We start from the raw sequence: 26,467 nt of genomic DNA, 5'->3' as shown, positions 1-26,467 counted from the left end.
TTTAACCTTTTAAAATTCTAATAATAATGCATAAAAGCAGAGTTGGTTTACATTTTTGTCATGAAATAGGATTTTTCTCAGTTCAAAATAAAGCGTAGCAATATACTCCCTTCACCACATGAGGGCTGACCAATCTTTGTAAAGGATTCTTAAGCTAAAGAAGCTAAGAAAAAGAAACACAAAGCCATTCTTAACAGCGTTCTTCTGAAAAGCAGAGTAAACCATGCATGTTATCTTACAGTGTGTTAGTATTTGTTTTGACAACGTGAGTCCTTCCTGGGAGTGTGTTGGATTCACAGTAGGTAAGAGGCAAGATGGTCCCTGCACACTAGTATAGGTTGTGGCCAGCAGTTCCTGGGAGTGTCAGCCATGGAGTCCTAATACAGATCCCTTAGGGGAGCTTGTCACCGAAGAATGTTCAAAGCCTCTCGGCACTAGGCATCTGGGTGGGGCCCTGTCCGCACCCTGCCCAACCTATCCACAGCAGGTCTAGGGAAAGGAATTTGTATGACAAGGAATGACTCACCACGTGGGATCTTCTTGAAACCAACCCTAAGCCATTTGTAAAGGACCACAGAAATAAGAAGGCAGGAATGTGTTTCTAAGTGAAAGCTAGCCAAGTTTGAGTTGGCTTTTTATACTTAAACAAACATAAAGAAAAGTTAATTATATGAAAATGCATGGAAACCAAGCCAGGTATTCAGAATACACCTTTATTCTCCAGCTTTTTGCTAATGGGTTTGACTGAGCCGTTTTACCCTTTCAGGCAGCTCTGTCACTTCTTACAAAAGCAAAATGTATGCCAATGTCAAGTGTCCTGGCCTGTAGTGCGCAGAGGCTATGAAAAGTGTGCAGGCCGATGTCAAGGGCCACACAGTGCTTAATGATTCAAGAACAGAAAGACAGAGAGCTCTAAGCTCTACCCTGCAACTTAAAATACTTAGGAAGGGAGTAACCAGTTCCTTCTGCCTTGACTGCTGAAGGTTAAGGCATAAAAAGTGGCTCCATTCTTCCTTTCCTTCCTGTTCGGGTTGGTGGGTTTGCTGTCTTAATCATTCACTGTGTTTTCTGGCATTGTTCAGGTACGCGCTCCTGGAAACTGACGGAGCCCCAGAAGTACTAGCCGCTACACAGATGTTTACACGCTGCTTTGTAGAAGCTCTGGAAAAAGAAAACAAGCAGGTTTGTTATATTGCGTATATTACTCATTAACCCCAGGGAAAAAGAGGCTGCTAAGAGTATTTGGCTAATCACCTGAAAGTAACACTTTATTTTCAGAAATCTTGTTTAGTTGGTTATTCGGTTTGTTTTCATGGTCCTGGGGACTATACCTAGGGTATTGTGCATGCTAGGCACATACTGTCACTGACCTACAGCCCTAGCCCTGTGTTTAGAAATTTTAGCTGGGTGTGGTGGCGCACACCTATAATCCTAGCACTCAGGAGGCTGAGACAGGAGGATTGTTGCGAGTTCAAGACCAGCCTGGGCTACCAAGTGAGCTCAAGGCCAGCCTGAACTGCATAGTGAGCCCCTGTCTCAAAAAGACAAAAACAAAAAAAAATTTTTTTTTTGAGAGACTGCTTTGTTCAAAAAGAAAGCTTCCAAATGAATGTCCTAGCAAAGATAAAACCATTTCAACTAAAAATGAATCAGGGTTTTTCCTGTCTGCCCTGGGCCCAGTGCTTAGAAGCTCCCATCTGCTGCTGTATTTGAGTTCTGTTTTGCCAGTAGGTACCGTACCTCAAGCTGATTCTCCTGCCTTGTGTTACACACAAGGTCCCTCTGGCTACAGCTCAGCCTCAGCCAGCGAGAGGCATGCTGCAGCCCAACTGGGATGTGCTGTGGGAGATGCTGCTTACCACAAAGCAGGACTGACCCTTCTCGGTGCTTAGCATCTCCATTCCCGTCAGAGGCCCAACCTGAGTGGACTGAGGAGAGAAGGGAGATGGGTGAACAAGGACAGGGACATATCTGGTCGCTGTCGATGAGGAGCAGGAGCAGAAGGACCAGGCAGTGGGTCACATGCCATCGGTGAGGCAGATATCCCTTCTTAGTCACTTTCTTGTTGCTGGGACAAAATGTGTACAAACACCTATCACTTAAAGGAAGACAGTTGTATTTTGGTTCATGGGTTCATTCCATGGGTTCATTCCGACTTCAAGGCAGGAACAGGGTGGCAGTGGGGCATGGCAGAGGACAAGGGGCTTCATCCTGTGAGAGCCAGGGTGCAAAGAGAGAAGGGAGAAGCCAGGGACAACAATATACTCTTCTAGACCACGCCCGCAGTGGCTACCTCCGACCAGGCCCCACCTCCCAGCAGCACATTCAGGTAAGAACTTATCACTGGATGAACCCACTGATGAGGAAAGCACCCCACGATCCAGTCACCTTCCACACAGGTTGAGTGACATGCTAGGTCTAAAGCACAAGAGGACTCCAGGGCCCTCTTAGCAGATGCTGCAGCAGATGCCAAAGGCCATTTACTGAGTGACCGCGTGAAACAGGAACTTTTCTACCAGAGAGCTCTCACCTTTGGACACTGTCATTGGCCTTGGTGTCTCAGGATCACAGGCAGTGCTTGGGCAGCAGTTTGCCTGTTCAGAGTGGCCCTAGGCCCATGTCCTCCCTGGGCAGAATGGCATGCTCGCTTATGATGCCCTCTGCAACTTGATCTATGAGGGCAGAGGTGTGAGGTGGGGCCCTACTGAAAGCCCACACACCCTAAGCTGAAGAAACTGCTCAGGTTTTAGCAGATGTTTCTGCTTTCTAAGGCAGTGATAAATATTTATGATTGATTTTTCCCATCCCTCTTTCCCTGGGAAGTCAGCTAGACTGTAGCGAGCAGCGTTATCAGTGGTACGGAGCCTGGGGTTTGGGAGGAGACGTGGCTGAAAGGCACTGGCTGGCTCTCACTATTATTTGGCAGCATAACTACAAATATTTTTGTCCTCCCTCATACATTCTTAAATTCCCGACTGGGAACTGTGCTCCAGCAAACCTGGGACTCCTGGGACACACTCAGGTTGGGCAGCGGCTACGTGGAAAGCAGTTTCGCTCTTCAGCCTTCGCCCGCGCCTCTCGGTCCCCTCCGCTTTGCTGAGTCTGTGCTGCCCTTGGGTGCAGTGGACTGGGATGGGAGCTGCAGTTGCGTTTCCTGTAGAACAGGATCCTGACCTGGCCGCATGAGTGTAGGGCCATGGGGATCACACTGGGCCCCAGGGCGAGCCAGGGCAGGGCCAAAAAAAACAAGAATCAGTCACCCTCACCTTTGTCTCAAAATAAGAGTGTTATGGGATATCTAAATGTCCCCCAGTGCCTCATGTGGTCATAGGTGGAACTTTTTAGAGGTGGCAGAATCTAGAGTGTGTGATGCTGGGACTGATTCATTGTGATGCTAGGATTAAGGGTGCCGCACCCTGGGTATTGGTGGGACGCGCATGAAGGGACAGAATATAAGGGACAGAAAGAGGGCTGCTGCTGTCACTGCTGGTCGCTTGTTGCTTTTGCTGCCTCTCGCCTTCTGCCATAAACTGTTTTTTCTCCTCTGTGATGCCCCTCTGCCATGCCACCCTGCCAGCCAATTATGGCCTGAAACCTCTACAAGTTGTAAAATAAACCTCTCCTCCTGTAGGTATTGGGTACTTTGTCTCAGCAACGAGAAAAGTAACAGAGATCAATGACACCTTCCCTTTGCAGAGGCTCTCATACACCCAGCCTTCCCTTCTTCCTGGGTCCGCTGCTACCTGCCTGCATTTCCCACTGATGGCACGTCTCCTCCACAAGCCCTGCCCCTCCGAGAGTCCACCTTAGATTGCTCATAGTCCTGAAGCCTGAGTCCTGTCACACTTGGTCCAAGCCCGACTCTCTTTTCTTTCTGAGCTTCAGTCATTAAACCCATGTTCTGTTCATTTTTGGTTGTTTCTGTACTTTGTAAAGCAGAGCAGCGCACCGTGTGCACAGTGGATCTGGGTGGGGGCATTTGGGATTTTGTTTACTATTACCAGCATCACTGCTCTGGACAGTCTGGGAGATCTTAGGATCAGGAGCGTCTGCCAGGTGGGTCCTGAAGGTGGGGTACCTGCGTCCACTCCCAGCAGCAGTTCACGAGAGGCAGCAGTAATCCACATTATTTCCTGTGGCTCAAAATGCTGCCCCACTGCTTCTCATTCTCCTTCTAGCCTTTCCTCTCACCCGTCCATCGCCCCTTGGGACGGTGAGCAAGAGGTGCAGGTGGCAGAGAAGCCACCCTTGTGAGCTTGGAGGAGCCCTCGGAACAAGGAGCCCTTAAGGTCAGGTTCAAGTCCCAGCAGTGGTAGAGTCAGACCATGGACTAGACTAGATTTCCCACAGATAAAGACTGTAAATGCGGGGCAGAATATTTTTAAAATCTATTGCAAAACACTAGAAGGGGCCTGCCAACGTAGACAGACACAAGAGAGGCTTCATCCCTTGAAAGGGACACAGCTGGAGCAAGCTCCTGCTTCTCCCGATTGTATGTGTGTGTGTGTGTGTGTGTGTGTGTGTGTGTGTGTGTGTGTTTTGCACACAGTGAGGGTGGCCAGGCTTGATCCCATTGACCGAGCGGAAAGACAGCTGTGGGCTGCCAGAGGGTAGGAGAAACAGCTGGGACAAAAGAAAGCTGTACAATGAGATGGACCTAAACTCAGACATAGCAAAAAGTGTATTCATTATAAAAAATAAATGAAAATTAACCAGGTATTCTAGAAAGAAAGGCAGAGATATCAGATTGAAATTTTTAAAAAAACACTACATGCTTTCTAGTAGCCTGTTCTAATGATAAAGGTACAGATAAATAGAAAGGAAAAGGAAGGAAAAAGATATAAATAGCAATCAAACATTAATGGTAAATCGTAAAGTAATCAAATAGTAGTCATAGGAAAACAACGTTGTTCCCACCTATTGACAGCACATGGAGCCAACTTCTAGTCGAGGAGTGTACCAGAGAGAAATAGGGAGATTTCCTAATAACAGAAATATCCATTCATCAAGGGCAGTACCAGTTATAAATGGACACGTACCTGGTAACAGACTATCGGAATACATGAACAAAAGCTATCAAGTAAAGGAAGAAATAGATCCATAGTCACACATAAAATACTTAGGAATATAACAAAAGATACATGTATATATTTTCTAACTAAAAACTGCAAAGCATTGCTGAGAGCAACTAAAGCCAAGTTTAAAGAAAGCAAAACTGCTCATGAACTGTTAAGGTGCCTGTTCTCCAGGCCAGTTGCTTTAGTACAATCCACTTGGTCCCAGCAGGCATTCCGAAATGGAAATTGAAAGCTGGCTGTGGTGGTGCACACCTGTAATGACATACTCTTGAGAGGCTAGGGCAAGAAATTCACAAGTTCAAACTCAGCCTGGGCAATTTCATAAGACACTGTCTCAAAATAAAGGGCTAGAGATGTAGCTCAGTTCAAAGGCCCTGGGTTCAACCCCCAGTACCCCACCTCCCAAAAAAGAAGAAACTGACAAGCAGGTTCTAAAACTCAGACAGAGTCACCGTCAGTGGGAGTAGAGGCTGGTACAACCACTGTGGAAATAAGTATGGAGATTCCTCAAAAAACTAGGATTAGAGGTCCCATTCAACCCAGCTATTCCCCTTCTGGGTGTCTTCCCAGAAGAACTGAAAGCATCATACCACAGCGATATATGTGCCTCCATGTTTCTAGCAGCACAATTTGTCATAGCTAAATCTTGGAAACCACCCAGATGCCCATCAACCAAGGGATGGATTAAAAAGATGTGGTCGTTTTATACAATAGAGTACTACTTAGCCATAAAACATTATAATCTTGAGACATTTATAGGTAAATGGATGCAATTAGAGACCATACTCACAAGTGAAATAAATCAGACTCACATGTGTAAACATCATATTATCTCCCTGGTATGAGAAACTGAAAGAGTAAATCAGGACCAAAATGTATAATAGATATTGTGAAATGGGAAGAAATTATTCAAAAGGAAAGAGGAACTAGGGTGGGGGAAAGTAGAAAGGAATGGAAAAGGAAAAATAATACAAATAGTTATGCTACTAATTTCTGTTAATTCATTGAAAAGGAAGGTTTGTGTTCATATCATTTGGAGAATCTTTATGCCCCTATCTTGTACTCTGAATAACTACTTTGAAGATAACAATATTGAGTGTATTAACTATTATTACTCTGTGATTATTTTGTTATGAAATTTTATTTTTTTCCATAAACTAAAGAAAAAATAAAACTTACACGGAAAGGCAAAGGATGTACCATAGCCTGAACAGTTTTGAAAAACAAAAGTAAAACAAAATCAGAGCACCTGATTTTAAGACTTAAAGCTACAATAATCAAGATAGTATTGGCAAAACAACAGACACAGGTCAGAGCAGTCCTGATACAGACTTACGTGGGCAGTCAGCTGACTTTTGACAGGGGCACCAGGGCAATTCAAAGGGGGAAAAGGGAGTTTCCCCTCCTGTTCAGAGCTGGAGCAACTAGATATCCATGTGGGAAACGATGAACTTCCATCTCTGCCTCAGAGATCACACAGAAACTGACCTGAGGGGGGCCATGGGCTTCAACCTAAATATTAAACCTATAGTGATTCCAGGAGACTGCACAGTAGAATGTCTTTACTGATGTTGGAGTAATCCAGCATTTTTTTTTTTTTTTTTTGAAGAGATACAGTAAAAGAAGCATTGGCCATTCAAGAAAAATGGATAAACTTAGACTTCAGTACAATTTAAAACATTTATTCTTTGATGGGTATCACTTAAGAAAATGAACAAGCAAGCCACAGGTGGAAATATTCACAGCATGTACGTGCGGTAGAGGACTGTGTCCAGAACATAGGACGAACTTCTATGGCTTCCTGGCAGCCTAATTTTTAAAAATGGACAAAAGACAGGAATTGGCAGTATAAACACATGAAAATGATTCAGCATCATTTGCTTCCAGGAAAATGCACAGTAAAGCGGCCATAGAGCAGGTGTAGGTGGAGTAACATTTCACACTCACAGAAAGGAGAACGAACAGGCTTGGCAACACTGAGGCTGGTGAGTATGGGGAGCAACTAGCCGCGCACATGCTGTTGCTGGACGTGTGAAATGCTGCGGCCACGGGAAGACCATGTGCCACGTAAGCAGGCGCCAGCGCGGTGACGCAGTAGTTCCTCTCTTAGTTCCTCCTCCCGGCACTCATTTGGGAGTAGTGAAAACACCATTCTGCAAAGACACAGATCCAAACGCGAATTGCAGGTTTGTGTATAACGGTCCCAAAGTGGAAACAGTGCAAATGCTCATCAGTAGGATGGTGGATAAGCAGATGACGGTCCGTGCTCCATTCATTCAGTGACTACTTCTGAGAGAAAAAAGCAAGAAGGATGAACTCCTAACATGGATTTTTTTTTTTTTTTCTTGTACTGGGATCAAATCAAAGCCAGCACCTTTGCATTAAGCAACATCCCCAGCCCTTATTTTTAATTTCTATTTTGACTTAGGGTTTTGCTAAGTTGCCCAGGGTGGGCTCAAACTTGTGATACTCCTGCTCCAGCCTCCCAGAGCACTGGGATTCCATGTGCCACCAAGCGCAACTGTGTGGATGACTCTTAAAACAAAAATTGAGCCGAAGGATCCAAGAAAAATAAAAAAGAATACAGTATGATTCCGTGTACGTGAAACTCAAGAATAAGGAAAACTAACCTCTCATGTTGAAATCATAATACTGGTTGTGGGGTAGGACGGACTGCAGGCGTCACAGGACTTTGGGGGACAGGGGAGAGTTCTTTGTGTTATTGGGGGTGGTGGTCCCACACATTCACCTGTCCTCCGCAGACTGTATACTTAGAGCATATGTACTTCATGCTGTCTAGAGTTTACCTGGTTTTTAAGTACTTTAAGGCCTGCACATCTTCGGGGGCACAGGCCGCTGTGGCTGTTCGGCCCTGTGAGAGCGTGAGCACTGCTGTTGTTTTATGTTTTACGCTCACAGCTGCTTTGGCAGGTCTGTCTGTGTATAATTGGGTTTGTGTGAGGAGTAGAACTCATAAAGACATCCACAGCATAACTTCACTTTTCTTGAAGTCTCAAAAGATGACTTTAAAAGGATTTGTTTTTCTGGATAATATTTATAAAGTTACTGGAAATTTTTTTAATGCTTAAGAAAATATTCTGAGTACAGTGGGTCTTTTTGGGGCAAAGGAGGTAGGATTTTGCATTTTCTAAAACCCCTTCTAATGCTGACGCTCATATAACTTTGAATTTTTGATCCTGTTGTAGCTGAAGTTTGCGCTCAAGACCTACTTTCCTCACCCCTCTCCGGCCCTTGCCCCTGTGCTGCTGCAGCAACCCCGAGGTGAGTGCAGGCCCCTGCCGGGCAGAAGGACCCAGGGGAGGCGTGCTGGCCGACCCCTCCCTCAGCCCGCATCTGTCCCTTGAGAGCCCTGGCCTGCGTATGTCCAAGACCCGCTTTGCTCTTGGAGTCTCACCTTCTGTGGGCTTTGACCTGAGAGTCCGCCCCTTCCCAGGTATGGTCGCTCAGCAGGAGGAGGAGGGAAGGCCTCTGGCTCGCTCAGACAGTCTGCCTCGGACAGCAGGTTCTGTGTTGCTGGTCAGGCCCACAGCAGGCCCGAGCCTGCGGAAACCTAGCCGGGTGACATAGGGCCCTCGCTTGTTTTCCATCCCTTTTGCTCCATGCCGCGTTGTTGCAGAAGAAAAGATGAAATGATAGGGGTGATGCCAAGAACATTTAGGAGAAATGTCACATAATCAAGCCAAGAGAAGGACTTTGAAATAATTTAGTAACATACAGTATTAGACCCCAGCCTGTTCTGGTCTCATTCGCCAACCCTCTTCAGCCGGCCATTGCCTTCATCCATGAACATGTCTGTGAGCCTGCGCCTAAGCAGCATTTCAGACATGGAGAGTAAAACCTGTCTCTGTAGCCTGCGAGCCGTAGGAAAGGCCACACTAACCCAGCAAGAAAGCTCTGCTCCTGACTATGGAAGGTGGAGCTCAGGGAAGAGTAAAGGGCCATCACATTTCCCTTGATGCCAGTTCTGGCCTGCCTTCTCCCCAGGAGCTGAGCGAGAAGATGTCTTCGAGGGGTTCTGGGGATCAACTCAGTGGTGGAGCACTTGCCCAGCATGTGCAGAGCAGTGGGTTCCATCTCCAGCACCACAGGGCCGTAGGTGCAGGGGAGGAGTCTGGTTCCAGAAAGTACATTCAAAGTCTTAGAACACTTCACTAAGTCTAATTCCTCTCGTTCTAATTTTTTTAAAGAATATCTCAGTTAGACCCAGGAGTGGTGGCGCATGCCTGTAATCCCACCACTCAGGAGGCTGAGGCGGGAGGATTGCTATGAGTTCGAGGCCAGCCTAGACTACATAGTCAGACCCTGTCTCAAAAAATAAAAAATAAAAAAAAATCTCAGTTTTCACTTAACGTGACCCATCTGACACTGTCTTCTTAGATGCCAGAGAAGGGATGGTGGTAGCCTCAGTGAGATCTCTGGGTAATGCTTAATACAGGAAAACTTTACTATATTAACGAAACAGAAAGGTCCAGAATGTAGCTCCTGCAGTGAGGTCAGGTAGACAGCCTTGGGTCATCCTTCCAGGGAAGCTGACTGGGCTCCAAAAGTTGGACTGGAGTTGAGATTCCTTAGGTTTAGAAACCTACAAACAAAAGAACGAGTGGTATGCGGCTGGGCGCAGCCTGCCTCCCTTTCTCTGTGTGTGGCTGCTCTGGATGCCAGCAGAATGGGCACTGAGCAGAAGCGCAGCGCCTCCTGTGCTCTTCGCAGAACCATCATCTGCTTATACTGCTTTTGGACAAAACAGATGTCATGTTCGTAAATGGACTTGAGTTTGCTTAGTAAAATCTACTCATCAGAACTTCGTTTTGTGTCTGTGCTGAGGCCTTTGGGGCATAAAACAGGACCCTTCTTGGGCTCTTGCTACACAGGACCCATGAGAAGGGAGAAATAAAAGAAGTACCCCAGTAACTAGTAAAAAGAAGGAAGTGAAAAATGCCTTCCAGAGGCTATGAGTTAGAGTCATGGGAGTTCAAAAGAGCGAGCTGCGGGGAGCCCTGTGGTCTGGAGAAGGGGTCCCCATCCCTACGCTACCTTTCCGGCGTGTCTGATTATGTGACTACATGAAAACCTTTTTCTGATGTTGATTAGAACTGCAGGTACGTGCATGCTCAGAGGTGCTTAAAACCACAGGATAATCGTCAAGCCAGAAAACCTTACTCAGGAAGAGACGTTTGCATAACGCCTGTGTATTTTTTTTGCTCCTGTGTCCTTAACTGTAAACCTGAAATCATATTCTGAATTCATCACAACAACGGACATTTTAAACAGTTGCCCAGTCCACTCCTAATTCCTTTTTGGTGGTTTTAGTACATGTATTTTGAAATCACAAATTACTATAATGGCGTAAGGGGTGCGTGGGTAGAAAAGGCAAAGCCGGGTGTATCACTAACAAGGCAGTTTGAAGTCCCAGGGGGCAGCTTGTGTAGTTGGTATCTACTGCCACGAGCCCAAGTTAAAGACGCTTTGATGTCCACCTCTGGTTAACACTGAGGGACTTTCTTCCCCAGGGTCAGAGGGAGAGCCTGGCTGGCAAGCATGGTGTGGGTTCCACAGACCAGGAAAAAAAAGCATCGCCCCCAAACACTTCCCAGCATAGCTGCAGACAGTTCCAGGTCGGGTTGGCTTTTGCTCAGTCCCACTAACTCCCTCTCTGCCCCACAGACATCCCACAGGACTGCCGCCTCCAGCTTCTGCAGCATATTTCCCAGATGCTCCGAGAAGCAGTGGAAGACCAGGCTTGTGGGTGAGCAAACACTGACCGCTTAAGCCAGCCTCCAGGTGGCTTCCCTCCACCCTCCTCTTCCCAGACAGGTGAGGGCCTTCCTGGCCCTCGCCAGACCGGTAAGCACTGTCATGGCCCAGGGAAGGCAGAGGAAGCGGCTGATATCACATGCTGTGCACGGGCCTGCGTAGAGCCAGCGCTGAGTGAGGTCTTGCTTTAGAGCATAGCGCTGAAAAGGGCAGACCCTAGGAAAACCAGTGTCCACGTGCAGGGGCCCTGGCCACGGAGACAGAAAGGCATCTCTGTTCCGCACGTCGCACCTCTCAACAGAAGGAAACACTGGACTCCTGCCCACTAGAAGGGAATATCCCATATGTTAGTTTTCCTTAACCCCCTTTTTGATATAAATGTTATGCATTGTTTTCTCCCTCCTCTTTAGTAAATATTTCTCCAAAATTAGAAAATCAGTTCTAGCTTAATATCTAGTAGCGTGGTATTCTTTACACATGCTGTCTCCTTATATGTGCTGTCCTCCCTAAACTCACATGCAGGTTTGCTGTGTTCTCCCTTTGGTGTCCTCTGACTCACCCACGTTTACAGTGTAGATGACCTTGTGTTCGTCTCTGCTGGCCTCCTGGGGCTATCTTCTCCGTCCCTCTCCTGACCCTTCTCTCTCCAGACTCTGGTGTCATTTCTGAGCCAGCACAGAGCACTGCGGTACTCTGTGTCGTGTGCACTGACCAAGGGTCTCGATGCCGTTCTCTTCTCCCCTTGGGGTTTTGACCAACAGGGAACAGATGGAGGGGACTGGCAGCCAGATGGGATCAGTGCGCCAGCCACATTAACCGTCTTCCATCGGCCCTGCCCGGTGTCCCTGTGGGAGAGCAGGGCTAGAGCCCTGAGCTCATGCGCTCCTACCCTCTCCTCAACTCGGGGTCCCCTGCAGGAGGCTCTGGGAGGAAGCACAGCCACGTTCCGCGGTTGGTCACATGGATGGGCTGGCACAGGCAGGGCTTGGCAGAAAGAGTAGGAGGGAACGGGGCCTATGCTCAGTGTGAGGTCACCTCCAGGGAGAGCATGGGAAGCCCCCGTCACGCCGAGACATCTGAGCCACCGGCTGTCGGCGTGGCCTTCAAGTTTTAGCTCGACCTGTGGATGAGCTGCTTCCCCTCTGTTGGGGACAAGGAAACAAGGCTGAGATGCCCACCCTTCCTTTTCCTCCCTTGTTCTGCAAACTCGGTTTCAGAACATTTAATCACATGTTCTCAGGAAGGACCCAGACAGCAGGGCCAGAGAGGCGCACAAAGAATAGTGCTTGGAGTGGGGAGACCCCCGGGCCATGCAGAAGGGCGCACGGCAAGTCCCGCCTGGAGGCGCCACAGAGCAACCAACACACTCCTACTGCTGTCGCTCCCCCAGCCAGCAGAGTGCGCAGCCGACGTGCCCTCGGCCATCCCTGATTTCCCAGGGAGGGGTCAGCCTGGTGAGACTGTCTTACCTCGTGTACCCTTTACATAGGACTCACAGCTCCCACCTTCCAGTGGGACAAGGCCTGGCTCGGTAAAATCTCTCCCCTCCAGCGCTGAGTGTGCAGGAGGGTGGAAGAGAACGCTGTGCGTGCTCACTAAAAATTCATCCCTGCTGAACACTGACTGGCACCTGGCATCTTGTCAGAAAGGGAGCGGTACATTTTTGCCTGTGCCCATTTACACCCCGTCCCAAAGGGTAGAAGCCAGCAGCCTTACTTCGGTCCGCATCAGGACTCCCAGAGCCGCCCTTCTTGCTATGCCACCGCCTGGGTGCGCCCCTGTGGCTGAGGCCTCACTCTGCACCTCAGCTCAGTGGCGCATGCTATGTGGAAGGCAGGGCCGCCATCTGGCAGTGCTCCTGCCGGTCACCGCCCCTGATCTCCTTTTCTGGAAGCCTGTACTCACTGAAGGTACCCGGACATAAGGGCTTAACTGTCCCAAAGTCCTCACACATGAATGACCGGTGACTGGTTCCAAGTGGTACTCAGATAAGTTTACTAACTTGTGCTCCTTGTAGACCATACTTTTTTATCAGTACAGTTTAAGGTAGCCATTTGCAAACCTGTCAGTTGCTTTATGAACCAAAAGGAAAGCCAGGCGCAGTGGCACAAGTCTGTAACCCCAGTTAGTTGGGAGGCTGAAGCAGGAAGATTGCAAGCTTGAGGCCAGCCTGGGCAACTTAGCAAGATCCTGTCTCAGAAAACAAGATAAAAGAACCAGAAGGGTAAAGCAGTGAGGTTGTCAGCTGCCATGTGCCTTGGCTCTGTTCCAGGTCCCCCCAAGACCCCTTTGAGAGCTGGTTTTTGTTCATTCACTTTGGAGGCTGGGCTGATATGGCGGCCGAGCAGTTACTGAGGTCAGAAGCGGAAGCCCCTGCAGAAGCGCTGCTGTGGCTCCTGGCCTTCTACTACAGGCCCCTGGACTCCTGTCAGCGGAGAGCGCAGACCATGGTAGGTGACAGGCCCCAGGGGCAGGGCGGCGGCGGGGGTGGTTACCTTTCACTGGCCCCAGCCCCTGAGCGCAGGGCAGTCTAAGAATGGGTGGATGCCTGTGTGGACAGCCACGGATACGCTCCTGCCTCCGCAGCATAGCCTGGAGAGCGGGTGCCACCCTGTGCTGTCAGCCTGCCTCCCTCTTCTGGGACCTTTTCTGTGGCCTTGCTCAGCAGCCATCTGCCCTCATTTACCCAGTGCCCTGCCACAGGCCTCAGTCCCCCGGGGTCCCACGCAGGGCTGAAGCTCCTCCTCGCCAGAGCCCTTGCCCGCTGGTGTCTCTCATTCCCACCTCGGCCTGGCTGTCCCACCAGCTCTGTTCAGCCCTCTTCCTAGCATGATCACATGATGTTAGCCACTCCTTCTGAAAAAGGACTCCGTCATTTTCTAAATGACAGAGCAGCTAACTACAGGATAGGGTAGCGATGGCGAGGGCAGCTGTTACTTTATGTGGGATACAGTAATTACAGGAAGCTGTGCTTTGATTAAAGGCACTGGCACCTCCCTTGCAAACATTTATTTGCTGGTTTTTAAAACTTCAACTGCCAGTGTTTTGGGGCTGCTTTTAATAATTAAAGGGAACAGGTTTCATTATATACAGAACAGTGCTCCTATTTGCTTTGTATTTTCTGTTGTTTAAAAAAGCAGAGACCAGTACAAATGTTTGTATATTTCATTTGTTTAAAAGCTTGATGGCAGGGGAAAGAAAAGTTTTAAATTTTAAAAAGGTGAAATTTAAGGATAATTTTTTGGATCAAAATGAAACATTTTTTGGAAAATTTTTTCATAATCTACATATGTATTGGAGGATTGCTATCTGATTAAAAACAAAGCCTGCTATCCCCTTTAAAATATCACATTAAACTAATTAAGGAAAACCCTAGTTTGTTTTTCATCATCTTATTTTTACAGTAATAATTAAGATGTATGAACCACTCCTGACTTCTAAAGCCCTTTTATATGCATTTCATATTTGATTCTCTATAGACTTAAGTTGGTAAATATGTGTTAAATTCCATGTGGATCATAGACACTGACAAAGAGAGACTTGCTTTTAAAGTACAAAGAAATTGTCCAATAAGATTAAATTTCTAGAAAGTTCTGCTTCGGCATAACTTACTAGTTAACTTGGATTTGTGGGGGGGGGTGTTTTTCTTTAAATAAACCTATGCATAGTTCCTAGTCAGGAGATGCAGAGATGCTTAGGCATCTTGAATAAAAGCGGATTAACACGATTGGAGTAGTTCTTGGCTATCCCATCAGAGGCCGCCATCTGCCCGTGACTGAAGCCAGGGCTGCGTCAGTACTGCAGAGCTGGTTCCTCCTTGGTGCCTGACCTCAGGTGTTGGTGTGTGTGACACCCCAGGAGAAAGCACACCAAGCTCAACTAGTAATAAATACCTCTGTGCCCCTGAGCTTTGTGAGCTATAATCCCTTAAGGGTCTGTGAGGTGACCTTAGAACACACTGTGAACCATGTTGGGAAGTATGATCACTGTTGATTTGATGGACCTTGGACATACCTGGGCCGTGGTGTTATTTAAAAGGGGTAACGAAACCACTCCTGTGGGAATGCCCCGACTGAGGAGCAGGAACAGGGTGGAGGGCATGACGTCCGGTCCCGAGGACACCCGCTGGCAGGGAGGGCCACCTGCTCTGCCATGGTGCTCATCTCCTTTGCTAAGTGAACTGGAGCTTGATGAAGACCTGAAAATGTCTGCTTAGGTACCGTTCAGACGCAGGCAAAGATTCAAACGTTTAACCTTGGCATTCCACTTCTAGGAACCCTTCTGAAGACAGAGATCTACACAAAGATTTTTGAATGGGAATAGTCACTGCAGCATTGTTTGTAATTGCAAATACTGCAGTTTAAAATTTTAATAGTAAGGTGGTTGTCTATATCCTAATCTTAGAATAGCTTTCTACCAGGGGGAAAAAGTCATATTATTGGAGAACACATTCAGTAGTATAGTAGATTGCTCATGGTACGCTGTGAAAAAAAACATGTAAGTTACAAAACAAGTATAGTGAGTAGTGTATTTGCAACACAGAAAAAAAAGCATTATTAACTTATTAACAACTCTTTTGATGACAGAGTTATAGATCATTTAAATGTTTGCTCTTTAATTCTTCCATTGTGAGCATATATAAGTTTATATAATGTACAGTAAAAACAATACTTTAAAAAGAAAACAAAAGAAAGCATTTAAAGTACTGGCATGTGTAGAAGCTTCTGGACGTGGAAGGCCTTAGCAGGAACATCAGTCCAGGACAAAATAGAAAACAAGCCCATGCTTAGGGGCTACTGGACAAGAGTGAAAAACCAAAAGCCAGTGAAGCAGTGGACATAAAGCCACTCTGCAGACCCGATTATACGGACCACAGATGCCATCAGCTGAAGGCAGGCAGGCGCAGCGGGCGTGTGAATGCCCCGTGTTCTGTGGGAGTGCCCTGTGGTGGTGGTTCTCACGGCCTCGCTTGTGGTCCAGAGAGCTCACACAACACCCCCACTGTACTGCTGCTGCGACAGACCACGTGGAGCGAGGCCTTCACTCCCAGGGAAAAGGCAGCTCTGGTCATGGGAACTCTCGGAGCAGGCCTGAGTATTCTTTCAGCAGTGATGGAATATAGCTGTTATGAGTTCCATGTGGCATTTTGGATCTACGGCTTTCAGTTTTTGCTTTGTTTTCCAAGTCACAACTTGATGCACGGTTCTTACAGCAAGCAGAAGTCTCAGCATGAAGTAAATATTTTTTATGCAAAAATAACCCACAGACTTAGAACAATTACCATTATTATGTGAATTCCACAGACTTGTGACCTCTGCTTGAGCTTTAAACATGTATGAACAGATTGTCCCAGTGTCTGAATCAAAACAAAACCGGCTGAGGTGTGTGTGTGTGTGTGTGTGTGTGTGTGTGTGTGTGTGTGTGTCTCCCAAGACGGCAAGGCGAGGCAGAGGCAGGCCCGTATGGCCCTCCCCACACCGGCTCAGCCGAGGCCGCCGCGCTCTAATTGATTTGTGGCCTAGTGTGAGGCAAGTCTTCAAGGAACCTTTTGTTCTGTTTCCCACAATGTAGGAAAAATCTGACTACATTCTGTGGAGGACTTTCCTGTTTCCATTCATTATGAAAAAGGTCAATTCCTGGCATGGTGCCCTACCTGCTTGGTGAGCAAGACGAAAAGAAAGTCAAGAAATTTCCATCTTGCCCACTCGGGTTTGTGAGGAGGGAAATGTAAACTGGGCCTTGGCCACCTTCTTGGGAGCCCTAGCTGCTCCTCTTTCTAGAGCCTGCTTCCAAGCATAAGCAAACACTAGTGGTGGCAAACCTATGGCATGCATCGAAGTTTACCATCGAAAGCACTAAAAGGTTCGCCCTCACTGCGCTAGAGGCCTCTGTGTCCTGGATCTCCCCTAATCTCTCATCCTCGATTCCACTGCCCAGGTGGAGGTGGAGGCAGTGCTCAGCCGCCTCCAACTTCTGACACTGTCCAGAAGCGGCCCCCTCTCTGCAGAGAAGCTGCAGGCTGCCGCTGGAGAGGGCAGCAGTGCAGACCCCGTACCGCCCGTGTGCGGACAGCTGATCAGGCACCTGCTCCTGAACTTCCTGCTCTGGGCTCCTCAAGGCCACACAGTTGCCCAGGAAGCCATCACCCTGGTAAGTGTCCTCTCCGCCGATTACAGTTCACACACACCCAGGTGACAGGGCAGGTAGCTGGCAGGGATCGTGGCTTTCGAGAGCTTGGGCCTGAAGTGCTGCCCCCACATGGGTGAAGGGCCAGAGGGAATGATGGCTGAGACCCAGAGCCTGCCCGTAGAACATCTGCAGGTCACAGAGGATAAGGCGAACGCACAGAGCCAGGAGCATCAGCTCTCAGGCCGCCTGACTTGCTGCGAGGACCTGTGGTAAAAGCCAGGCTTCCTGTCCTTCATCACAGAGCACAGTCTACTCCTCCCCATGGGACAAAAGCAGGCTGTAGTGAGGGTGCACTCATGAGCAGCCACAGCGTGTCTCACGGCAAGAGGCAGACCATGGTGTTTAATTGAAGGAAAAGTTGGTTAATTGTAAAGGAACCTTCCGGAAGCTCGGGTGACCGGAAGGGGAAAGAGTGCTCCAATCAAAAGTGACAGCATTCATGACTTCAGATCTGGCACCAAGGCAACAAAAGGAAAAACAGATAAACTGCCAGTACTGGTCATTAGGGAAATGCAAATCAAATCCATACTGAGACTCACTTCACACCCATCAGTACAGCTATTATCAGCAAAAGGAAAAGAAAAATAAATCTTGCTGAAGTTGTACCAAAATTGGAATGCTCATCCATTTCCATTTGGGAACATGAACGGTGCAGCCACTGTGGAAGTTTGGCGGCTCCTCAGAAAGTTAAACATGGAGTTACCATAGGACAGCAATTCCACTCCCACACATATATCCAGAAGAATTGGAAGCAGGGGCTTGAACAGATACTTGTACACCAATATTCTTAGTGGCATTATACCTCATAGCAAAAAGGTGCTAATAACCCGGATGTCCATCAAAATGAGCTGTGTATGTACAGGGGAAAGCCATTCTGGTGCGTGCTTGAACCTGGAAGTCACTATGCTAAGTAACCCAGCCACAGGACATACACTGTGTAATCCCGCTTACGAGGAACAGAGTAGTCCGATTCATAGTGACCAGAAGTAGACTGGAGTTCGCTGGGGCTTGGGGGATGAGGAGTTAGTGGCCTTAAGGGTACAGAATTTCTGTTTAGGAATATGAAAAAGTTCTAAAGATGGATGATGGTGTGGTTACACAACACTGTGGACATCACAGAACTGGACTGTAACAGTGGTTAGACTGCAAAGTGTGTGCATATTTTACGTATTTTTAAAAAAGGTGGGCACCAACATCACTGGCTTTGGGAGTTTTATTTTTGGTTTCGTTTCTACTTTTTATTGACATAAATACAGAAAATATACAGTTGATGAATTTTTATAAATGAAAACCACCCGTGGGGCCAGTAGCTACATCAAGAAAGGAATATTCGCAGAGGCCCCCGCTTGTCTGAATGTGAGTACAAGGGAAGTCCCGACACCTGCCAAGAACCTGAGAAAACCAGTGCACAAGATTGTCATGGGGATAGTGGCGTGCAGTAGGCTAGTGCCACCTTGTGCCGTGGGGTGGCGGAGGGCGGAAGAAGACTGCACTGTCAGGCCGGCACGGGCACAGCAGGGAGTGGACTCATAAAGTGGACACCTGTGATAACACAGACAAGCCTGGAGAACAGGACTAAGTGAAATAACCAGACATAAAAGACCGATTCTATATGAGCTCACCTGAACATGAAACCTGAAACAGTCAAACTAACAAAGCAGAGAGGGGGCTGGGCACGAGGAGCCAAGGAAGGGAAGCGGAGGGGTCTGGGTCGAAGGGCATGGCCCTGCAGTCGTGAGTATATCCTGGAGGCCTAAGTACGACATGATGACAAGAGCTATTAATAATTTATACTTGGAGTTTGCTCAGAGAAGATCTTACGCATTCTCACCACACACAGCCATACCTTCCCCACAAACTATGGGAGGTGGTGCTGGATGTGTTAATAACCTCAGTTATGGGAACCTTTTCATCATATAATATACGTATATCAAAATACCAAATTTATATATGGGGGGTACAAATCGCCACACATAGCAATGCAGAATAATAGAAAGGTGTAAATAAGAAAAATCTCCATACTTGAGAGGTAAAAGTGTCCATAGAACTTGGTATCAGCAGCTACTCTGCTGACCGTGAGTTACAGCAGCCACTGTAGATGATGGAGGTTAACATCCATAGGGCTGAGGCGTTTTCACTGTGTGAACCTGGAGACAATGTTTTAAAAACGGCACTTTATCATTGTGGTCTTTTCCCAAAAACCGATAGCCGAGGTCTCATAGGAAAAACAGTAGACAAACTCCAGTTGAGAGACAATCAACCAAAGTCCTACCAATGTGCCTCAAACCATCAATCAAGGTCATCAAAGCAAGGAAAGTCTGGGAAACCGCCACACACAGCCATCGGCAGCTGAAGGAGGCGAGACGGTTAAGTGTCGCTTATGGCACAAGGGCTGCGGATGGAACCTCAACCCTGCTGCTGGGATGACACCCTGTGCCTCCTGCCCCACTCACATCCTGTGTCCCGTCCCCTGTGAGTACTGCAGCCCTGGCCAGGATGAGAGGCCCCTCAGACACCTGTGTCCCGCTTCAGTCATTCCAGCCAGTTCCAGCTAGCTGGGCAAACTGTCCTCATGCAAGGTGGCCACCCACAGAGAAGCCGCCGGGTCCCACGACCGAGTTCCGTTTGCTTCCCCACCACACAGCAGTGCTGCTGACCCGAGCATGGGGCTCGGGAATGCGGGCACCCGGAGCCTCTCCAAAGCTCTCGCAAGGCAGTTCAGCTAGAGTGCAGCGGGGAACCTCATCAGAGGAAGCGGCGCCGTTTCCTCCACAGCAGTAGGAGCCCTGTCGGGCCACTGCAGCCGGACGCCCTAGGTTGCATCTGTGCAAGTATTTGGAATGCCTTTACTAACACACAAGCCTTCCCAGCAAGGAGACCTGGCTATGGTTGCCAACATGGCCTGGGCAGGTGGCTCCTCCACCCTTGGGCTTCTCCTCACCGCATGGCACCGGCTGGTTCCTCCCTGCTGTGAGCCCTGGTCTGGCCACCTGGACCTTTAGCAGTGGGTGTCACATCTCAGGGCCCCCGACTGAGCTATGAGCTCGGAGGGCGCGCGGAGTTACCTCCGGGCCTGGTCTGCCCTGAGCTGAGCTGCACTGGCTGCCAGCAGGCAAGATGCCCCGTGGAAGGCACAGTCACTGTCCCTTTAGAGCCCTCGGGCCACCTGCCCTGCCTCAGAGGGCGCCACTGAGGTGGTGGTCGCCCCGGCCGAAGCACAAGTGCGGAGAACAAGAGGAAACTAACCTGGGGCTGCTCTGGCTGAACACTGCGGCTCTGTATAAACACACACGAAACGCATGTGTACATTACTGTTCCGTAAACTTGGGGCTTCTTAATGTGGCCTGTGCCCACCCCAAAGAACCGGTAAATTCCATGCATAGCTAACTTGGGAGATTCTCTCCCCTCCCTTTTTTCTCAACTGAAGTTCTTAGGAAAATACAGGCACCAACAAATAAGAACCCCTTGAGGCCGGAGTTAGCAGAACTAATAATGCCTGTTTCCTGCTTGCCTGCAAGAATCAGGTGCTCAAACCTTAGATGTCTTCTGAAAAGCACGTGGGCGGGCTTGCTGCCCAGGAATGCCACTTGTCAGCTGTCTGTGTGCAAACAGGTGCTGCTTTCCAATTCTCATGGTAGTGTGAGCCCTTTGCAGAAAATCAAGCCACAGCATGCTTTCTGCCTTCGCCCCGTAGGGCAAATAATCCCCAAAGTTGTGACTGACATTTCAGAAACGCTCCTGTCTCTGCAGCGCCGTTTGACCCTGTGAGCCCAGGGTTTGGCCTCAGAGCCTTGATGTGGGGACGGTGGTCACCACACTGTGCCTTCGCTCGCAGTACAGCTGGCCTCCGTGAACAGACTTGCTGTGCTCACCACCTCAGAAACAGAACGCTGGCCCTGGGGACTTCCCTCGGGAGCTAGTGGGAATGCTGCGGCCTTCCGGGGCGGGATAGTTAAGGGTAGCCAGGGGACAGAGAGGAATCTGCTGGAAGGTGTCTGAATTTCCCTTCTTCTCCCTCACTGCAGATGGCCTGCACTGATGAGATAACTCACGAGATCATTGGCTTTCTTGACCGGACCCTATACAGATGGGATCATCTTTGCACCGAAGCCCCTCGGCCAGCAAAACTGGCCAGAGAGCTCCTTCAAGAGCTGCAAGCTCGGGTCTAGCAGGGAGCGCAGACCGTGTGGATGCTTGGGGCACATGGGAGTGCCAGCCTTGCCAGCTCCACAGACGATGGATGTGGCCACTCCTGCCCGTGGCACAGGTTTGTGGACCAAGTCCTTCGAGCCGTGAGATGAGCTGCACACATCTCAGGCTTGGGCCGGGTAAAGGGTTGCGATGATTGGGTGGTACAGACTTTACAGAATGAGGAGCCGTGTGCCTTAGCTCAGACTTAAACCCACTCACCAATAGCCGCTATGCCTTGGGAATTCTTTCCCTGCCCAGCCCAGGATGTCAGTGACTTAAGGAGGAGGACAGATTCTGTTTCTTTTTGACATGTATCAAGCCAGAATGTATAACTATCGCTTGAAAATGCTGGACCAAGAAATTGATCTTGAACCCCTGGTAATTCTCCATAAATTACTTTTTAGGAATCGAGTGGTTGTAATTGATGTTTCTTTTCATCCTCTGAGATCTAAGACAAAGACACTGCCTTGCTTCCCTAAGAAATTCTTCATCCACGAGTCAGGACCCCTCAGCTTTTCTTTTACCCGCAACCTGCCCAGTCAGACAGAGAGAACAAGGTAGCAAGTGGGGCTGACAGGCCGCTGGGGTGCGGTGCAGGGCAGCCCCGACGGGGACAGCGCCACGCTGTGAAAGGAAGCCGGTCCTGGCCTGGTGCTCTCCTTTGTTTACTGGCTGTTCACCGCCACCAAAGAGCTCCTGCTGCAGCCCAGACTGCGGCCAAGGGAGGTAGCAGGCCCAGCCCGGGACCGCGTCAGAGCCCGCAGCAAGGGTTGGCGTGTGTACCAGTTGTGTCATTAAATGGTAAGGGGAATTCGAAATGCCTAAGAAAGAATTGGAAACCTCAAGGTTAATATTCATTCACATCAGCTGAAGATCTTTTTCCCTTCGGATTCACTCATGTCTTGTATTGCTCATACGCTATATATCCTGTATATTGTTCGTCAAATGAGTCAAGTATGTCCATTTGGATTTCTGTATTAAGAGTCTCTGAACCTTTGCTCCTCTTTGAGGAATAAGTAATGTTTTGTGGGACTAGAGGTCAAGCTTTAGGGGAATTATCTGTGTTGGTGTAAGGCAGTGTAATGGATCCCCCGCAGATGTGGAGAACACCAGGAACTGCTGACCTGAGCCTTCCCCTTCCATCTGAGAAACCACCCTGCCCACAGCCCCTTTCCCTGAGGTGCTTCCTCAGCGCGCTCCGCTGCGGACAGGCTCGCGCCTCCTTTGAGCTCAGCACGCCTCTCGTAGGCTCAGTGTGAACCGAACCCTGTTACTGCCATGGAAACTGATCCAGCACTGTGGACATGAGAAAAGAGGCTTAATTTGGTGGTGGCAAGTAACCCCTAACAACCAGAGCCACTGGGAGTGAGCCCTCCCTGCGGGGGCGGGGAGCCACAGGGAAGTCCGAGCACTGGCCTCGCCCTCGCCGGAACTCCCTGACTGCCCACCCCAGCGTTCACAGCAAACAGTGGAAGGTGGCGGTCACCTGCCTCAGGCTGTTCAGGCTGCCTGCTGAAAGCTTCTTCCTGTTCGGCGCTTCACATCTCCTAGTCCATTACAACGTTTCTGAGTCTTCCCAGCTTTGGAGTTTGGGCTGTAGCCGATGGACTTCCCTGGGGGATCCCATCCCTAGTGGACCCTCCCTGTCCACGAAGGCTTATTTCCGGGGAGAGCAGACATTGACTTGGTGACTAATTTTCCCCATTTTGCCTTCTCCCATCTTGACAAAGGCACCAGTGGTGCACAAGAGAGGGACGTGCCTCCCAGCAGGCGTCCCTCTAAGCAGGTGACCCTCTAAGTGGGCCCCGGGTCCCCAGGAGGCCTCCAGGCTGGGAACAAGAGGGCGGGTGTGGAGCAGTGCCCCTTCCCCCCAGAGAACCAGAGGCAGAGGCCTTCCTGCGTGAGCCCAAACCTAGTGAAGGCCAGGAATCTGGAGTGTGCTGAAAATTAGTAAACTCTACCTCCTCCTCGGTTGCCTTAGATTCAGGAGGCAGTCTGGACCCGTGAGTTCATTTCCCAAAACTCTGAAGTAGCAGCTTGCCTAACCTGGGTGAGAAGGTCCTATAGGCAGTGGCGCCCCGTTCACAAGTCCACGGGAGTAGGGCCCACAGCGGCCGGTGCCTCCCTGGTCACACGCCTTCCTCGGCTCTGGAAAACATCATCCTGAGGTCTGAAGAAGTGGAAGGTCTCAGATCCGTGTTGAAAACCTCATTGTCGCCTGCTGATTCACAACATGGTTAACTCACGGGTACTGGCAATGGGTATCCGCCAGAGTTCGGCAAGAGCGCGTGGCAAGTCAGCTGGGATGATTAAGAGGGTACGTCAAAGTGCAGGGTCCTTTGAGGCGGCCCTGCCACGTGCCAGCTGGTTAGCAGCCACCACTGAGGCCAGCAGCCCAGACCCTTTGCAACTGGCTCCAGCAGGAACAGAGGACCCTGGATGGGTCCTTTCAGAGAGCCTCTCCCTCAGCACATCTGACAGGCAGCCCAGATCACCAAGTTTTTACTGCAGCTATGAGGGACGCTCTCAAAGTCTGAATTTGGCTTGATTATGCAACAGTGATGGTGCTGGATACCTTAGATACCATGGAAATACCAGACGGGATCAGCTACTGGGCAGAGATGCACAGTATTCTTTAAGACTGCTCTGAGCCAGGTGTGGTGACACATGCCTGTAATCCCAACACTCTGGGAGGCTGAGGCAGGAGGATCACAAGTTTGAGCCCATTCCGGGCAATTTAGCAACCGTGTCTCGAAAATAAAAACTAAAGGGGGAGCCATGGGGAATGTAGCGCTAGTGTGAAGGCCTCAGGTTCATTCCCCAGTAGCACAAAAAAGCAAAAGCAAAGCAAGACTGCCTGGAGCATTTTAGAAGCTTGAGTCCCAGAAAAAATCTCGACACTCAGCAACAGAACAAGAACAGGCAGAGGTCAGCACTGGCGGGGAGCCGTTTGCCAGCGTCAAGCCGGGCTTCCCCAGTGCGCTGCTCTGGTGCTTGGGGCCCCACGGGTCCCCGCTGCAGGCTGCTGGCCTCCTTGTTGGTGCCAGAAGCACCCGAGTGCTGTTTTCCGGACGGCTGGGAACCACAGCTCTGACGAGGAGTGACACGGGCTGGACAGAAACTCCTGCTGTAGAGATAGAAAGTGGACTGAGTGAGCTGCTGTAAGAGAAGTGGTCTGTCTGACTCTGAAATTCACACGGAGAGCAACACTGAGGAGCGGCCAGAACAGTTCTGCCGGCTGCGTGCAATGACTATACCACACGCGGGCCTCTGCGAGTTCGGTGCGTGTTGTGAACACGAGATGGGACTGAGAGCGTGACAGGACGCTGTGCCTGTTGAGGTCCCCAGTGCCCCGCGCTCCCGCCAGCAGCACCGCCGCCCCTCCCTGCCGCCTCACTTTCCAGGGCCGCACTCGGAACTCTGTGTCTCCAACTCTGTGTCCTCCTTTTGCTCACTTTTTCCTGGACTCTGCGCTGCCTGTGCCCTCAGCGTCACCTCTGTGCAGAGGGGCCATAGCTCCCCAGGGGCGCCAAGCGGAACATGCATCCCCAGCCAGAGGCCTGACGGCCATCTCGAGCTCGACGCGTCCCACACTGACCCCAGACCACACAGGCGCCCCATGCCACTGACCGGAGCTCTGTCTTTCCGGTGATGCAGGCCAAATTGTGCCGTTGCTGATTCCTCTCACTCCCCTCCCCGCCGCTCCAGTCCACTAGGAAACCCCCAGTCCGACCACTTTCCACCCCCACTATTTACGTGATCTCCTGCCCAATAAGTGTCTGTCGAGTGAATATATACGGACACGAGTTTGGTATAAATGCATTTCAGTCAGCCGGGGAGAGACGGTGGGAAGTGAATTTGAATCTCTACTTCTTAGACCCAAATAAACATTACAGAACAAAGTGCCCAGGCCTCTTTCTTTGCCCAAGGTCAGTGTCAGTGTCGCGGTGTCTCCTGGGAAGGCGGCAGCAGTGCTGCTTGGGAAGACACGAGAGGGGTAGAGGGGCTGCTCCTGCTCTGGGACGATAGTATACTGGGAAGAGAAAAGCTCATACCATTAGAACTTCCCTATCATCATCTCATTTGCAAGCAGGTTCAGATGACCCCTGCCTTCAGCCCTGGCCTGTTCCCTGTAGAGCCACCCCTGCCTGGGCGCGAGAGCCCAACGCTCCGAGCAACCCGGGGCCTCAATGCCTCAGGTGTGATGCCACGCAGCCTCAACGCATCTCCTCAGTGCTGGACCTGAAGGCTGCAAGGAACCCTTCCCATACACAGTGCAAAACTAAGAAACCACAGGAGAGACTGATGAAGCTAGCCACACAGACGTAGCGCCATAAGTACATGTGGCAACCTGGGGAAAACGTGCAACACAGGACAAAGAGCTGATTTTCCACCTTCTAAGCCTCATCTCCAAATCAGTTAAGAAAAAGGCCACCAACATGAGACTTATGGGCAAGGGACACAAATCCTGCAGACAAGTAATAGGAGAAATACAAACAGCTTTGAAAAGACTTGTAAATGACAGCTGAGAAAGTTCTGCAGACGGGTGGTGATGTTAGAGCTATGCAATAATGTGATTGGATTTAATGCTGCTGACTTATACAGTTGAAATGATTAATTTTGTTATGTATAGCATAATAAAACACTGAATAAAGTTTCCAAAAATTTACGTATCTTTTCACTCTCTAAAAAAAACCTCCATGCTTCAGGACCCCCCATTTCAGATTGGTGGCTCCCATCATAATGAGGAAATCTTGGCATTTTCCTGACATATCTGCACACGGAGCACCCAGGGTTATTTATTGTAGCATTGTTTCAATGACCAACCGGAACTGGTGCTGGGCTTCTTTGATAGAGACTGGTTAAACAAGTAAATAAGAGAGCGAGAGGAAACACACACCTTCATGCTCCAGGCCAGGTGCTGACAGGGGAGAGGAGAAAGAGATGAAAAAAGAATTAGTACGCATGAGCACCAACTTCCACAGGAATGTAATCATCATGTACTGCAAAGATGAATAAATACAGCATTTAAAAAGCGTCTCACACTAACTTGGACGGCGGCCCTCCTAGAGACGAACGCGCAAACTGCAACTCAGAACCCACTTATTCATCACGAAGTGCCAACACTGCAATGAAACCTGAACGCTGAGGTTTTAGTTTAGAAAAAACAACTCATACATTAACCCTTATTGTCTTAAAAACAACATACGTGCCACAGGTTCGATACCACTGCA

General features: G+C 49.3%; 1 protein-coding gene and 1 long non-coding RNA gene across 7 annotated transcripts in view; one reads left to right on the top strand and one right to left on the bottom strand.

The window, feature by feature from the left end:
* Fancc (Fanconi anemia, complementation group C) overlaps positions 1–21,644 on the top strand; it is a 214,654-nt gene extending 193,010 nt beyond the window's left edge. For all 4 annotated transcript variants that reach the window (XM_005384680.2, XM_013514336.1, XM_013514337.1 and 1 more), the window contains 6 exons: positions 1,083–1,182; positions 8,285–8,360; positions 10,764–10,845; positions 13,126–13,303; positions 16,791–17,003; positions 21,068–21,644. In XM_005384680.2, coding sequence (XP_005384737.1) covers positions 1,083–1,182; positions 8,285–8,360; positions 10,764–10,845; positions 13,126–13,303; positions 16,791–17,003; positions 21,068–21,211 — 793 coding nt within the window. In that variant the 3' untranslated portion in view covers positions 21,212–21,644. The remainder of the gene's footprint in view (positions 1–1,082; positions 1,183–8,284; positions 8,361–10,763; positions 10,846–13,125; positions 13,304–16,790; positions 17,004–21,067) is intronic.
* On the bottom strand, positions 700–3,298 carry LOC106148503. 3 transcript variants are annotated; one of them, XR_001234023.1, is made up of 4 exons: positions 2,999–3,298; positions 2,531–2,672; positions 1,860–1,928; positions 700–1,161 (listed from the first exon to the last, which is right to left on the bottom strand). It is a non-coding gene; the product is annotated as an uncharacterized LOC106148503 (long non-coding RNA). The 3 variants fall into 3 exon arrangements; XR_001234021.1 differs by having other exon boundaries at positions 2,531–3,298; XR_001234022.1 differs by lacking the exon at positions 2,531–2,672.
* Positions 21,645–26,467: the final 4,823 nt, after the last annotated feature.

Source organism: Chinchilla lanigera, unplaced genomic scaffold, assembly GCF_000276665.1.
Source record: "Chinchilla lanigera isolate Chin_1 unplaced genomic scaffold, ChiLan1.0 scaffold00021, whole genome shotgun sequence".
In the NCBI taxonomy this organism is placed as follows: domain Eukaryota; kingdom Metazoa; phylum Chordata; class Mammalia; order Rodentia; family Chinchillidae; genus Chinchilla; species Chinchilla lanigera.
Note: the sequence above shows the minus strand (reverse complement) of the source record. Positions and strands in the feature narration are given on the sequence as shown.